Source organism: Gambusia affinis, linkage group LG08 (assembly GCF_019740435.1).
Source record: "Gambusia affinis linkage group LG08, SWU_Gaff_1.0, whole genome shotgun sequence".
NCBI classification, from domain to species: domain Eukaryota; kingdom Metazoa; phylum Chordata; class Actinopteri; order Cyprinodontiformes; family Poeciliidae; genus Gambusia; species Gambusia affinis.
Window position 1 is genome coordinate 3,429,276 of NC_057875.1, and position 15,924 is coordinate 3,445,199.

At 39.4% G+C, this 15,924-nt stretch overlaps 1 protein-coding gene across 1 annotated transcript; it reads left to right on the top strand.

The window, feature by feature from the left end:
* The first annotated feature begins 2,706 nt into the window (after positions 1–2,706).
* On the top strand, positions 2,707–14,676 carry has3 (hyaluronan synthase 3). The gene is made up of 5 exons (XM_044125805.1): positions 2,707–2,787; positions 9,423–9,516; positions 10,105–10,655; positions 11,743–11,844; positions 12,697–14,676. Exons 2-5 carry the CDS (start codon positions 9,423–9,425, stop codon positions 13,624–13,626), a joined length of 1,677 nt encoding a protein of 558 aa, XP_043981740.1. The 5' UTR covers positions 2,707–2,787; the 3' UTR covers positions 13,627–14,676.
* Positions 14,677–15,924: the final 1,248 nt, after the last annotated feature.

Consider the following 15,924-nt stretch of genomic DNA (forward strand, 5'->3'; position numbering starts at 1 on the left):
TTTCTACTCTTACTTGAGTAAAATATCTGGATTTTCTGCCTACATGTTTTAACCAGAAACCCACCAGGCACAGAGACTCTCCTGCACTTCCTGTTAAAGTTTCAAATTGACAGAAACTGATTTAGAAAAATGTTCTTTTGCAAAATTTTGTTGCTTTTTGTTACTTACATGAATTATTATTTTCATTCTTAAAGTAGCAAAATTTCCACTTTGTATCTTGGTCTGTCTTATGATCTCATATTTAAATATAAAATGATTGATAAGTTGATCAGTTACTCAGAACTTGAGTAGACTTTTTGCCAAATATTTTTTTTACTTGAGTAATTTATTGAATGGCTACTTTTTACTTTTAGTAAAAATACCTTGAAGTAGTGAGAACAATTTTTACTTGCATCTCACCAAGTATCTCTGGTTTATTTTCTAATGCAAATAAGTAACTTTTCTTGGTGAAAAGTTATTTACAAGTTACAAGTAATGTTTTGGCAAGATATACAATAATTCCTTAGTATTGATGAAAACTTACAAGTTTTATTGGCAGATTTGATTCACTGTTAATTTTCCCGTGTTGTAAATCAAATAATCTGCCAAGAGAACCAGCACTTTTTCATCAGTATTAAGGAATTATTTGAAACAAACTCATATCCTGCTGAAAAGTTACCTGTAAGCTAGTTTTGTCTTATTTCAAGTGTACTAAGAAATACACCAGAAACTAGACCAAAAATAGCTCTGTGAACAAACTTATCTAAAGTCTGCAGATGTTTTCAGGATGAGGCAACATGCAGATATTTTGGCTCCGGAGTTTTAAGAGTCTATAAAAGGAGAAATGGTTGAGAGTTTTACACTGAAAGAGTCTCCAAAATCTCCTAAGTTACAAGTTGCTGGTGTGAATAATTAGCTGAAACACGGATGGAGTTTCAGGGTTTTGATGATGCATTAAGATGCCAACATGCTTCCCATGATGCAACAGGATTGATAAACCACCAACTTATGGCAACAGACTTATTAGTGTGAATGCTGCAGAAACATAGAAGTATTTTTGGTCTAGTTCCTTTTGTACACATCTTGGTATGCTTAGAAAACACCAAAACTAACTTATGAGTAACTTTTCAGCAAGATATGAGTTTGTAATATGTGAGTAAATCCTTAATACTGGTGAAAATAACTAGTTCCAGATTATTTCACTCATAATATGACATTTTCCCATGTTATAAGTGAAATATTCTGCCAATTAATATTTAAAAACTATTAATCGGTTAGTCAGAAAAAACAAATTGGCACATTAATTAAATGCAAACTGTATTTTTTTACAGTGTTGGTGTAGTTACTGCTCTGAGTTTTGTTCTCCCAGCAAACAGCATTTTCTGAGTTTATGCCAGTTAGCAATTAATTAACAAATTAGTTGACAACTATTTCCATAATCAATCAGTGATTAATCATGATTAATCTAGTATTATTGATTAAATTTAATTATATTGAAACAATTGATTATTATGATTAATCAATTGTTAAATGATTAAGTTTGATTTTATTGAAATAACTGATCACAATTAATGGTGATTATTTGAATCAATGACTCAAATAATCAACTAATTTTGTATTTTAATCCGTTATGATTTATCTATTAACAGATTAAGTTTAATTATATGAAAATAATCAGTCACGATTAAACCACACAATTGTGATTAATTGTAAATTAATCATGATTAATCGGTTGTTAATTGATCAAATACAAATATATTTAAATAATAGATTAATCACAATAATCCAATTATGATTAATTGTTAATCAATCAAATTTACATTGAAATAATGAGTCAATCCATTAAGTTTAAATAAATTGATATAATTGATTTATTGTTTCAACACTAATATTAAGAAATTATTTATCTAAAATTAGCTCCCATGTTTCACTGAAAGTCACTTGTAAGTTAGTTTTGTCGTATTTGAAGGGTAATAAAATACTTGGTCAAACTTTGTGTTTTTGCAGTGTTTAATGTGGTTAAATCCTCATGTGAGGAACCTCAGCACTAAAATGACCTTATCTGTTTATCTGCAGTCCTGCTACTTGACCTGAATGAAATGTAATTGAGTAGCGTGGATAGTATTGATTCCCAGAGCCGCAGCGGTTTGTCCGACCTGCAGGACGTCAGTAGGGAGGAACGGAGGAGAAGGTGGAGGGAAGACAAATAAAGCCATAAAGGGATGCTTTGAGTCAGCCAGAGAGGGGTGGAAGCTGGAGGCTGCATTGCAGAGAGAGAGTGAGCAGGTTGGGGTGCTGGAGGAACAAAGTGACAAAGATTCAGGCTGCAGAGAGAAGCTGACTCTGCAGAGAGGAGAGAGGAAAACCTGAATCTTTGACCCTCAGACTTCATCCTTCAGGGCCTACTGTCGGGATCAGGAGTCGGGATGGAGAGTAACTGCAACCCAAAAGCTGCAGCGGCATCATCTGCAGGCTGAAAGCCTCGGATCAATCCCAGCTTGGGGGGTTGGAGGGTCTCCATGCTCCGGGACGGGACCAGGAGCTAGAGGGAGGAGGATAGGCGGAGGAGGCCGGCCCCCAGGCAGGGAGGAGGGTGGCCGTCTGAGCTGCCAGCTGTATTTTTGGATGTGGGATCTCCTGAATTAAGCGAGCAAGCTGGAATAAAGATTTAGTGTGAGCTGGAGAAGGGAGGGGGCCAGAACAAGGAGAGCGCTGTGCTGAGGAGAGGCGACGGCTGGACGTCCCGGCTGGACGGACGGAGATCTGGGGGGGGAGACAAACACACACAGGGTCCACTGGATCAGGAAGGTAAGCACTTTAATGACCCACAGACAGAGAAACTGGATTAATTAAACGGAATAATTGTGAGATTAGACATCTGAGATGAAGCAGGATGAGGTTTGACGTCTGGCAGGTTGATGCAAACGCTGAATGAATGGATGCATTCAGAGACACAAACTGGATGGAAAGTTTGGGATAAGTAGCGGCTCGGCCACAGTGCAGGACAGTGTTCAGGTCTGAGGGGTTCATGTTTGCAGAGAGATGCAGAAAGAATATTTCCAGTTTTATTCTGTGGGACTTTTCGAATATAAAGTTGATGGACCACATCGATCGACTAACAATTAATCGATGGAAGGTCAATTTACTCTCCGTAATATAAACATTTTTCATAACATGCTACATATAAAAAGAAAAAAACATTTAATTTCAACATTATTTTGTATGTGTTGGATTTTTCTGTTATTACTAAATTTTGACATAAAATATAATACAACAGGAACCTCTTGGGTTGCTGAATAGAAAAATAAAAGATGAAAACGTGTTTAACATGTAATTCCTCATGAACAAATTTACAGTCAAATAGGGACACGGAATGGTCCTTTATTTGGCATTTTTCGTGTAGCGTTATATATATATTTTTTATAATCAGGAATGTTAAAATTTCGCTCCATGACATTCATTAACTCCCATCAGCCTCAAAATTAAGCATAATTACTTATACACGTTACCATTTTTCTCTGTTGTGCCTCTTCTCTCATCGCATGCTAGCCTCCGCAGCACATCAGTCATTTTTGAAAGAGAAGTTGACGAATGACCATTAGTAAGTTGGAAATTAGGGAGCTTGTCGAGGTTTTATATTTCAAAACAACTTAAGGGGCTTTTTGAGTGTTTATATTTTAAAACAGAACCACATAAAGTGCATTTTGCATCCCATATTGGACTCCGTTAGGACCGTTTCTGTTTCCCGTTCTAGCACGGCCGCCATCTTTGCTGACGTATTAACGGCTCCGCTTAAGGATGCAGCTGCGCCCTCTGCTGGATGGCGGCCGCACTCTAACAGTAAATTCAATTCTATTCAAATTCAATGCAGAAATACTTCATTAATCCCAAAGGGAAGTTAAATCTTGCTGTAACTCATTAATTTATATTCTTCAAAGAGTGAATAATAATACAATATAATAAGAATATATTTATATATTATTTTGGATATTCAGATTTTTTTAGCCTCAGCACATTTGTTCACTGATTTAGAAGATGAACCCATGATTCTATATATGTACTGTAGCTGAAGGTCAGTTTGTAGTAGTTCTTTGTTATTGCTGGAAAGATTCTTATTTTTCTTGCCATGTCCTAGTTTACAAATCCCTTAATGTGTCTCCCTCCTGAATAAAAGTGGCAATATGTGCTTTAATAAGCTGTTCTTAGTCCTACTTTCAGTAAATCAGCCAAATAGCTTCTGTCTGAACATAAAGTCCTGGCAAGAAAAAAGTGCAACCCATTTTATACTCTAAGCTTTTATGTATCAGGACATTAAAGACTTCAGAAAATCACTCCAATGTCTCTGAAAATGATTGACATATAACCAGAGAGATTTCCTCTCACTATGCAAGGCTGGGCAATATGGCTTAAAAATTAAGTTTGATTTTATACCAGATCTGATTTCTTATTTTAATTGATTTGTTGTCACTTTTGTTTCTAAAAAAATAATTTCCATATTTTATAAGTAATTGTAAATGACAATAAACGCATTTCCACAGAATGGCTTTGATTTCAGTCAGGTGTACAAATATTATGGACAGACTCAGAATTGTTAATTACAAAAATATAGTCATAATTCTAGAAGAACATTTTAAATTTATGAGAAAACGCTTCTAGACTTAACAAGATCTGACATGGCCACCTCAGTTCGTGTGATTTTATTTGTGTGATTCCTGTATGAGAGGACTTTCTTGTTCAGCCTTATTTGATCAGACGCCCCCTAGTGGCAGCATGTACCTGCTTTACTTTACTGTGGTTTATCATATTTCCTCACATTAAGCAATTTAGTGTTTGCAGGCTTGCTCAGCTCTGAATGTTACTCATTTTACACAAGAGTCACTGACTCACATTTGCAAAGGAATCAGGAAAGTGAGGCCTGATGGGAGATGGAGTTAATTATCACACATTCCGGTTTGTTCTTGCAGAAGGAATAAACAAGCAGTGTCTGACGTTTCAGCAAAGTTTAAAAGTGAACTATTCTAATTCCTTGATCACAATAGGATAGATCTATGGGCTATCCAATTTTTTTAAACAAAATCATTCTTAGATAATGAGATTTTGGTCTGCCAATTGGAGCGCCTGTCAGAATGAGCTGTTTTAGGCTGTTTCAGCTGCTGTTGCCAAGTCCCCCCAACTCAACGTTTACGCTTACATGTGAAAATGGCTGCAGAGGCACAATTATCCAGTCGTATATATCTGAACAGCAAAAGTGGAGCCTCCTGCGCAACCAATGAGAATGCAACAAGTTGTTTCTGAATGGCAAGTCAACTAAACTAAATACTTGACTTTTCCAGCAGCCATTGTACAACGCATACAACAGTAAAACCAGCTGACCAAACATGTTGGAGCTCAGTTTGTGTTGCTAGGTAACAGGCAGTGTCTCTTAATTTGGCTCATTATCCATGAAAAACATTAACTGGATCTTGTTTAAACTACTTGGGCTGTTTTAGAATCTGTGGAAACCCAAATTGAGTTACAAAAATGTGCAAATTATGAATCTTGCATAATTCACCCCCTTAAAGTCTTTCAACAGACCAAAGGTGATGCTTTGTTTGCTTCCACTAAACTTTCACAGTGTTGATAATGCGTTATTGTATTGGGTTTGGTTTCTGGTTTTGTGGTGGTTTTTCCCTTTAGAAAGAAATTCAAGCCCTTAATTAATTTAGGTATTTTTGTAATTTTGCTTTCTGTGGCAGCTGAAGGAGGAACAGCTTATCCTGCTCTCTCTTGTCCTTACTGATAACTTTGCCTGAGTTATTTACACCTCGCATCAAGCAGCCCACCCTGGAACGCTCTGGATGCCAAGTCGAAGGAAATGTCTCTCACTGTAGATCCGATGAGACGACTGACAGGGAGAACCCCTCACCTGGACAAATCGGCGTGGCCGGCTCTGAGCCGAAACCCACCTTCAACTTCAACACCTGCTCCACCGAAGAAAAACAAACAAGCAGCTGCAACCAAAACAGCTCCACCGACTCCCAAGGACAGAGCGACCAGCCCAAACCTCAAAACATTCTGACACTGTGGGAATCCCACTGAAAAACAGATTTTCTGCACTCCAGCCTGAGCCTCTGAGTGAAACCTCACTTTCAAACATCAACAATGAGGCAAGACCAACACATCCACCCCCCAAAGCCCCAAAGGACAAAGCGACCACCAGGAAAACGAAAGGTATGCAGAAAGTGCTTATTGTTGGAGATGAAGCAGTAAATGGAATCCGTCACGTCTGCAATCCCAAGAAAACCAGAGTGATTTATTTTCCTGGTGACACTGTGTCTGATTTAACTCAAAAAGTTTTCTCTCTAACCGCTGATCAGCCAGATATTGAGTGTTTAGTTGTGCATGTTGGAGCCAACGATCTGGCGAAGCAGAAATCTGAGATTCTGAAAAAGGACTTTAATATTCTTCTGAACACTTTGGGAAAATTAAAAATGAAGTTATTTCTCAGTGGTCCAATTCCATCACCTCAATGGGGAGATGAAAAACACTCCAGGCTGGGCATGATAAACAAATGGCTGATTAAAACCTGCTCTACCAGCTCAGTGACCTTCATCGATAACCTCTGGATCTATTGGCAGCGCTTTCACCTTTTTGGAAGAGGCGGACGCAATCTTAATAAACATGGGATAAAGCTACTCACTGCAAACCTTTTTTATTTTATCAACAACGACAGCAACGTCATCATCGCTTCAGAAGAACAGACTCGAGGACGTCTGATTAGGATGGATCCCTCTGCGTATCAGGAACAACCCGTTCCAAAACAAGCTGATGCAACATTGACTGGAGACGGAGCGACTGGTTCCCTTCTTCCTCCCACCCTTCCCTGCTCATCCACTCATTCACAGGATTCACAGGATTCACAAGACACCTTTGGAGAAATGTCTTCTGGACCAGAGTTTCTCAATTTTACAGTTGGAATGAATCAACAGGTTCTACTTGGGACGTCTCTCCTTAGCACTCATGCTACAGACCTCACTTCATTTAAGCCACCTGCCTCTGATTTCCCAGAGGATCCATCACTCTGCGTTTCTGAGGTCTGAGGCCGGGGTCCAGATATTATTTTTACACCCGTCTTCCCCCAGAATGTGTCTGGCCCCCCGGCACTGCAAAACAGGAACACGGAGGGGAAAATTCCAGTCTGACTAATTTATATTCTCTCCATTATATCCCACACGGAGCTGTAAACACGAATGCATTGTCTAAGCTGTAAACATTAGATGTGGGCGGATCGGTACAAAATATTGATAATATCAATACAAAGACAGTATCAGTATCAATACTAATGTGATAAGATTGATAGTTTAGTTTCAGATACCTTTATGAAATGTTATTTTATTTTTTAAAACAAAAAGATTTTACTGTGATCTGCTCTCCAACAATAATTTTTTGCCATTAATTAGAAAACAAAGCACACAAAATTAAGTTTTTATATTGTTTCTGTTTATTGTATAAATATGTTATTAAAGTGTTTCGTTGACATTTGTAAATGTTATTTAAATTGTGTCCAAGGTTTCAACAAAATAATTCAAAAGAAAAACACAACAATGCCTACATATGAGAAGTTTGTTGAAATATCATAATTAAATAACAGCTATAGCTAATGAACATCAAAAACACAAATCTTATCAATTATTTTTGGTCTATTTTCTAGTGCTTAATTTCTTAGTACACTTGAAATAACACAAAACTAACTTACAATAAACTTCTCAGCAAGATAAAGGTTTTTACAAGCACATAATTTCTTAATATTAATGAAAAAAGTAATATTTTATGTGGTAGACGATTTTACTTATCAAATTTAAATTCACATTTAAAACACCTTTTTACTTCCATTTAAGCATAAAACAGCTCAAGCAATTAAAAAACAGCTGTTTTTGGGAAATTAATATTTTTGGGTGTCTGAAAAATAAGTTGTATCAAATCAGCAGGCACTGTCCGTTACCTAGCAACCCCAGCAGAGTTCTGCTGTTACCTAGCAACCCAAGCGAAACTTCAATACATTTGGTCAGCTTGTTTTACGGCAGTATGCGCTGTAAACTGGCTGCTGGAAAAATCAAGAGTTTTGTTTTTGACTTGCAATCCAGAAACCACTTGCTGCATCCTTGTTATTTGTGCAGGAGGTTCCATTTTATGATTTTCAAAGATGCACGGTTGTGTAATTGCATGTATTTTCACGTGTGAGTGTTGGGCTTGAGTTGGAAGACGTGACCAGCAGGAGCTTACTTGGATTTAAAATGTCAAAAGGCTCTAACACAGCTAAAATCTCATTATCTAAGAATTATTTTGTCCAAAAAGTGTTTTGTGTAGATCATAAACCTATCCTAAGCTGTTCAAAGAAGCATTGTATGACATCAAGTTTTCTTTTTCTGGGAAAGGCAGAACCTTTTTCTATAAATTGTTCTGCAGTGTTAGCCCATGCTAAAATGAGTTGCAGGTTTAGAGAAGCCAGGATTTGTACAAAGCTCTGATTTCTGATTAAACTCCCTCTAAATGGCTTTGATGACACATGAGCATAACTGTGGAGAAATGTCTGGTTCATTCAGTGAAATTCTGCCGGGTTCTTTTTTTCTGTCGTGAATGTCATTTATCCCGGATCATCCACGGTGAAAATCGCTCAGATTGGGCGATAAACGTCTCCATCCCTCAGAGCTGAATGTGATGTCAGGAAAGTCTGTGAGTCTGTGCTGTGAGAGCGGCCAGGTGGAGGCTGGAGGTAATTTTATGAATGAAAGGCCAGAATTGTTCCTGTTTCAACTGGTGCTGAGCTCCAGACAAACCCCGCCTGGCCTTTAATTGGAGCTATTAACCCAGAGCGGGGCAGACTGGGAGGAGGGGACTGGTTGGACTGGCAGCGGGACTTCGTCTGTGACGATGATGATGGAGTGTTTTCAGGTGACTTTCATAAAAGCTCAGGAAAAGATGCGTAACTCTGCTGGCGTAGGATGAATGAACTGTCCAGAGACGAGTTTCTCTGAACCTGTACTGAGATAAAAAAACATAATTTTTTTTCCTTATGTGTCCACAAAATGGAAAAGATATCGACCAGGCCTGTCACAATAAGCAATAAATCAATTAATCACATGATAAATTAAAACAAACTCAATCGTTTTCATTTGCATTATTCATTGTTTTTCTCTTTTCTCTCTAAAACCTGGATGACAAAAGTCTTCAGTTTGGTGTTTTGATCTCAACTTGAACAATTTGGTTCATAATTCATTTTATTTGTTGCTTCTGTTGTTTTGTTTATTTATTTTGGATATTTGTCCATAATTTCAAATGTTCATTAAGGTTTATTGAATTTAGCCACTTTAGCTTTCTCCAAAGTCCTTTGCACTGTATAGACGAACAGATTTTATTTTTTTGTTGCTTTTCCTCTTATTCCTTGTCTGGACTTCCTCCACCAGATGCCCTCTCGCTGCAGGAATGCGCTGAACATCGTGGTCACCACCCTGTTTGCTGCGGTGGTTCTGTTCACCATCCTACTGGCCTACGTCACAGGTTGTCTTCTCTCACCCTCTCACCAGCTGCGTTTACTATGAACATATAATCACGTTAATTGGAATTATGAAAATAAATTAGCTTAATGGAAACATGGAAATAAAAAACAAACAAAAAAAAAACGTGTTTTGGTGCTAGGATGAGGTGCTTTTTCGTCCATTTCGGAATTAGTGTATTCTGCATTAGAAACACTTTCGCATCACATCACATGTGATCACCAACCGGATGTTACTACTGGCGGAAATGACAAAGAAGACCACAGGAAGTGGTGGAGGATGATGGCGCACCATTTTTTAAAATGTTTTATTGTGTGAAAAAAAATATCCAGAAGCGTTTTGTTTTTAATGGAAAAAGCGAAACTGTGTTGTTGGGTTGTTTTATTTATCCAACTTTAGCAGCATATTGACAAAGTTTTGCACACATTTGTCATGGAAACACAGCTACACTTAGAGTAGGAATAATGAACTTGTTGGTTTGGATGGTCCCAAATGAAAATCTGCCTTGGGCCCCAAAAAGTCTTTGGTCGGCCCTGCTCAGTGTAAAGTCTCCATGAGGAGAAACTGTGACGCTCATGTTTGGTTTCTGAAGGTTACCAGTTCATTCACACCGAGCAGCACCACCTCTCCTTCGGCCTCTACGGCGCCTTCCTTTCCCTCCACCTCTTCCTCCAGAGCCTCTTCGCCTTCCTGGAGCACCGGCGGATGCGGAGCCCGGCCCGGCCTCAGCACCTGCGCCGTTCCGTCGCCCTCTGCATCGCTGCCTACCAGGAAGACGCGGACTATCTGAGGAAATGCCTGCGCAGCGTCCGGCGGATCTCCTTCCCGGGCCTCAAGGTGGTGCTGGTGGTGGACGGGAACCGGCCCGAGGACCGATACATGATGGACATTTTCCAGGAGGTGATGGGCGGAGCGGAGCAGGCCGGCAGCATGGTGTGGAAGGGGAACTTTCACAGCGATGGCGGGAAAGGAGGAGGCGTTGGAGGAGGGAGGAGAAGCGCGGTGCACATGGAGGAAGCGTCCCGGGTGGCCCGGCTGGTTAAAGGCCGCCGCTACTCCTGCGTCATGCAGGAGTGGGGCGGGAAACGGGAGGTGATGTACACCGCCTTCAAAGCTCTGGGTGACAGCGTGGATTATGTTCAGGTAAGAAAAACTCCTTCAATTGTTAAAATTTCGCTTTTCCTATGAAAAATGTCGCAATAAAATATTTTGCTGGACAATAAATCGTTCCAGAAGTTATTACGATTAACAATATTGTTTGTTTTTTTTGAGAAAATCTTTCAAGTAATATTATGCTAATGGTAGAATATTGCAAGAACACGTTCATAAAGATCAATAAACTTTAAATTCGATTCTACACTGGGACTGGAAGACATTTTGAATATCCAAAATAAATCAACAAAACAACAAATTGTCCCTCACAAAATGGATAGTAGAGACCAAATTACCAAACTGAAGACAAATTTTTGTAGGAGAAAGAGAAATAAAGTAAAATCATAAAAATGTTGAGTTTAGTCTCAACATTTTCCAAGTTTGTTCTAGAAAACTTTTTTCTTTTGTGGGTTCTAGTGTCCCTTATATGAAAGTAGGCTGACAGGAAACAGGAGAACACTTGCAGCAAATTTCACCAGGTCTGGGAATCGAACCCACGACAGCCACGTCGAGGACTCAAAGCCTCCAAACGTGGGTCGTGCTATCCCCTACGCCACCGCAGCGCGCCCATTGTGCTAGAAAACCTTTGAGATTAATCTAAAAATTTGAGGTTTTTGGTTAAAAGTTACCCCTTTTTTCTACCTACAATGGCCCTGATCTTTACTTTCATCGATTAGCAAATCATTATTTAATTTTTTTATTTCCATCAATTTCCATATTTTCCATATTTTAGAACGTTTGAGTAAAATGTTTCACGTTTTCACGGTTTTCAAACTCTTAAACTCTCCAATATTCGGCTTCTAAGACACGTTAGTGTTAGCGGTGGGTGATTTTAGACATTTTTGTACTTCCTCTCCCAAAACAGCCTAAACACTTAAAACCCCTCATCTGCTGCGTCGCGCTCCGGGTCAGAGGCCGACCTGCTGATGTGGAACCTGAATGATCCAGTTCACTTCTCTGTCAGCAGTCCTTCATTTCTCTGCAGATTTTTTACGCATAATCAGCAATCCGCGTTCTGCAGCAGCTGCAGCCTGAATTTGACCTTCTGAATTATTCAACCCTTTGTCTTCCTGTACAGGTGTGCGACTCGGACACTGTTCTGGACCCGGCTTGTACCATAGAGATGCTGAAGGTTCTTGAGGAAGACCCGATGGTGGGGGGAGTCGGCGGGGACGTGCAGGTAGGGAAGCTGAGCTGATCGTCGATCTGAAGGATCTTTGTGATTAGTTTTCTGCAGTGAGCAGAGCCGAGAGAGCTCTCAGTCTGGAGGAATCCATCAGAAACACTGAAACACCCGATCCATGTTATAAAGAATTTAAAATTAGGGCTAAAACTAACGATTAATTTAGATTATTCTGACAATTAAAGGGATAAAAAAAAAAGGTTACAGTTTTTTTAAATTATAATTTATTTCTGGTTTTTAACAGAACAATGACCAACATATGTACTAAATGCCCCAATTTTTACGCTTTCTGTTTAATTTGTATTTTATTAATTTTCTGTAACCTCTATTTGTTTGTTTATTTTTTTAGTTATCTTTTTATCCACCTACTTGTTAAAATAATTGCTGGCTTTTTTGTGTGCTTTGTTTTATTTTTGGTTTATCTTTGGAGAACAAATTACTTGAGACAGTCGTTTATATATACATTTTATATTTTTTATGCAATATTCAAGCCCTAATTTAAATTAGAAAATAAACATTTTGCATTGTTCTAATGTTCACCTGATCATTTCATGCATCAATAAAAACACTTCTAACATCAATACAGTGCAGGTCTGATGTGTTGATTATTTTTTTGGATAAACTGATTAATAATTTTATAAAATAGGATTTTTTAAAAACAGAATTTAGGCCAGGTGAAGCTAAAAGGAGTAGCAGAGTTGAGGGGATGTTTTTTTTTTATCTTAAATGCTCAGTGTTTGTATTTTTGGAGAGTTTCGGCTTAATTTCTGTTCTGACTGTGTTGTTCTTTGCTGGAAGAAAATTCTTTGTTTTCTACAAGACGTTTCTCTGCACCATGTCGCCCTCCAGATCCTCAACAAGTACGACTCGTGGATCTCGTTCCTGAGCAGCGTGCGCTACTGGATGGCCTTCAACATCGAGCGAGCCTGCCAGTCCTACTTTGGTTGCGTCCAGTGCATCAGCGGCCCCCTGGGGATGTACAGGAACTCCTTGCTGCAGCGCTTCCTGGAGCCCTGGTACCACCAAACCTTCCTGGGCTCCAAGTGCAGCTTTGGAGACGACCGCCACCTCACCAACAGGGTGCTCAGCTTCGGCTACAAGACTAAATACACGGCGCGGTCGCAGTGCCAGACGGAGACACCCACGCAGTATCTGCGTTGGCTCAACCAACAAACACGATGGAGCAAGTCTTACTTCCGTGAATGGCTCTACAACGCCCTCTGGTTCCACAAGCACAGTCTGTGGATGACCTACGAGTCGGTGGTCACCGGGTTCTTCCCCTTCTTCCTGGTCGCAACAGTGATCCACCTGTTCTACCGCGGGCGGCTGTGGAACATCCTGCTCTTCTTGCTGACGGTGCAGCTGGTTGGGATGGTGAAGGCCACCTACGCCTGCTTCCTGCGAGGAAGTCTGGTCATGATCTTCATGTCGCTCTACTCTCTGCTCTACATGTCCAGCTTGCTTCCTGCCAAAATGTTTGCCCTGCTCACCATCAACAAGGCCGGATGGGGAACGTCTGGCCGCAGGAAGATAGTGGTCAACCTCATTGGCGCTGTGCCGGTCACAGTTTGGGCGCTGGTGCTGCTGGGAGGCGTGGCGTATACCGTCTACTGTGAAACCCAGGAGCCGTTCAGCGAAACGGAGAAGGCCTTGTTGATAGCGGGGACGGTGCTGTACGCCTGCTACTGGCTCATCCTGCTGGTGCTATACTTAGCCATCGTAGCTAAACGATGCAACAAGAGGGAGGAGCAGTATCACCTGCCGTACGCAGAGTCCTGAACCGCGGCGGCCGGATGGTTCCCAGGTTTCACTGCAGTTTGACTCTACAAGGTGGAGCAAAGAGCTGCGATCTTCAACACTGGTGCTACAAAGACGAGAATCTGAAATCTGAGAGATGGATGGTGCTTTCCACTGTTTAGATTCAGGTCTTAAAGCTGCAGTGTGTGACTTTTATAAAAAAATATATATATGTTTTAAAACTGTCACTATGTCTTGAGACAAATAATTTGTGAAAAGATTGATATGATTTATCTCCTCCCTGAGGCCAAAAACAACCAATCAGAGCCAGGAGGCGGGTCTTAGCGCCATCAATCAATCAATCATATACTGGCGCTAAATGTGTTAATGGCGGAAACACCTTAGATGACAGGAAATCCTTTTATCCACCGTCATCGGTGGCTATGCTAACTAGATTTAGCATTCACAACAAGATCTGCTGACAGGGAAAAGCTGCAGTAGGAATCAAGCAGGGAATGGAAAGGGATGAGCAGCACTACACAAGATTGTGATTGACAGCGCTTAAACCCGCCTTCTGACTCTGATTGGTTGTTTTCTTCAGACAGATGAAAAGTAGTAGTAGTGGAAGAGATCAATCTTTTTACAGATTATCTGTCTCATAACAAACTGTCATGGCATGCAACATTTCTAACAAATATGTAAAAAACATATTTTTATAAACATTACGTCTGCAGCTTTACAGTGTTCAGACGGACATGTAGGTACTGAGGAGACGTTAGTGGCAGACCTGTGATTTTTTTTTATTTGACATTTTTTTACAAACCAGAAGTGAGAAAATTAGAGGAGGAAACGTCAAAGTCCCTGATGTGCCTGAGGCAAAATTTAAAATATTTTAAATCCAGTCCCAGTCCGGTTCTGTACAGAGGTGGGTAATAACTAGTTACATTTACTTGAGTAACTTTTTGGAAAACAAATTACTTTTAGGACTATTTTTACTATGTTGTACTTTTAACCTTTACTTGAGTAACTTTATAATTAAGTGTCTCTACTCTGGATTAAAATTTCTGGATACTGTGAATAACTTCACTGAATGAAGAACAAACTTATTTTAGTATGAATCTGTCAGAAGTTTCATTTTGAAAGAAATTGATTTGGATTTTTTTTTTCCCTTTTGCCTTATTTTATTATTTTGTAATGATGTTATTTCAGAAAACGTGCTAAGCCTGGTGGTTGGGGCGATCCAGTCATCTGCCATGTTTTTGGGTTAAAAAATGTTAATAGATGACAGGAAGTTTGAAAATATCAGTTTGTAATTTTGTATTAATAGCAATACCTAAACACCAACTACAAAGTCTTAAGAAAGGCAGACATAAAAAATACAGTTAAAATAAATATGATTTTTTGCACTTCAGTTGTTTAATCCGAAATTAACTGTCCAAAATTTTGGGACCTTTTATCCATTACTTATTGTTGCTAGCATGTAGATCGGTGAAGACAGGAAGTGATTAGAGAGTAAAAAAGTCTTTTTCACTTCCTGTCCTCTTCCTGTTGTCAGTTTCCTATGTGTTGACATACTGACCACATCATGCTACCTTTGTGCTTCCAACCATTTCACCAGAGACTCTTTAACTCGTCTTTGCTGTCACTGTTAATATAATTAATAAACAATGTTGAGTCAACAAATTAAGCCTGGTGGCCCGCCAGGCTTATAATACACCATATTTATATTAATTATTTTCACTTTGAGTTTTAAAATAACTAAATTTCCTATTAATAGACTTTTCACCTGATACTGTTTTACTTTTAATTAGATGGCAACTTTGTTTCTACTCTTACTTGAATACATTTTTAGTTACTCTGCCCACCTCTGCATATCTACTATCCGCAAACTTTTAAATGAGTTTCTGCTTCTGCACACCTGTCTCAAATTAATTACTCATTATCAGGCCTCTGCAGAGCAAAAAGGTCCTAATGAACAATTTGACTCAGGTGTGGAACAAGGGAGCCAACTAAAAGTTGAGTAGCAGCTCTCCAGGACTGGTCATGGCACCCATCATGTACAATCAACCAATAAGAAAACATGCACTGATCTCAGGGTAGTGCAAGTCTAGTTTTAGAATGATGATTAAATTAAAACAGCTGGAAGAAGGGGAGCTCTCAGTTGGTCAAAAATAAAGAAAACACACCACAGTGACAAAACTAATACCTGAATGTTTGGTGAAAAAGTGAAAAGTTGGACTGAAAGGTCAGTAGTTTCTCTCAGCTTCTGTCAAAACAACACAAACTGCTCAAGAGCTGCTGTATTTCTGTCACAAAATCTTGATATGAAGCAACAAGAGT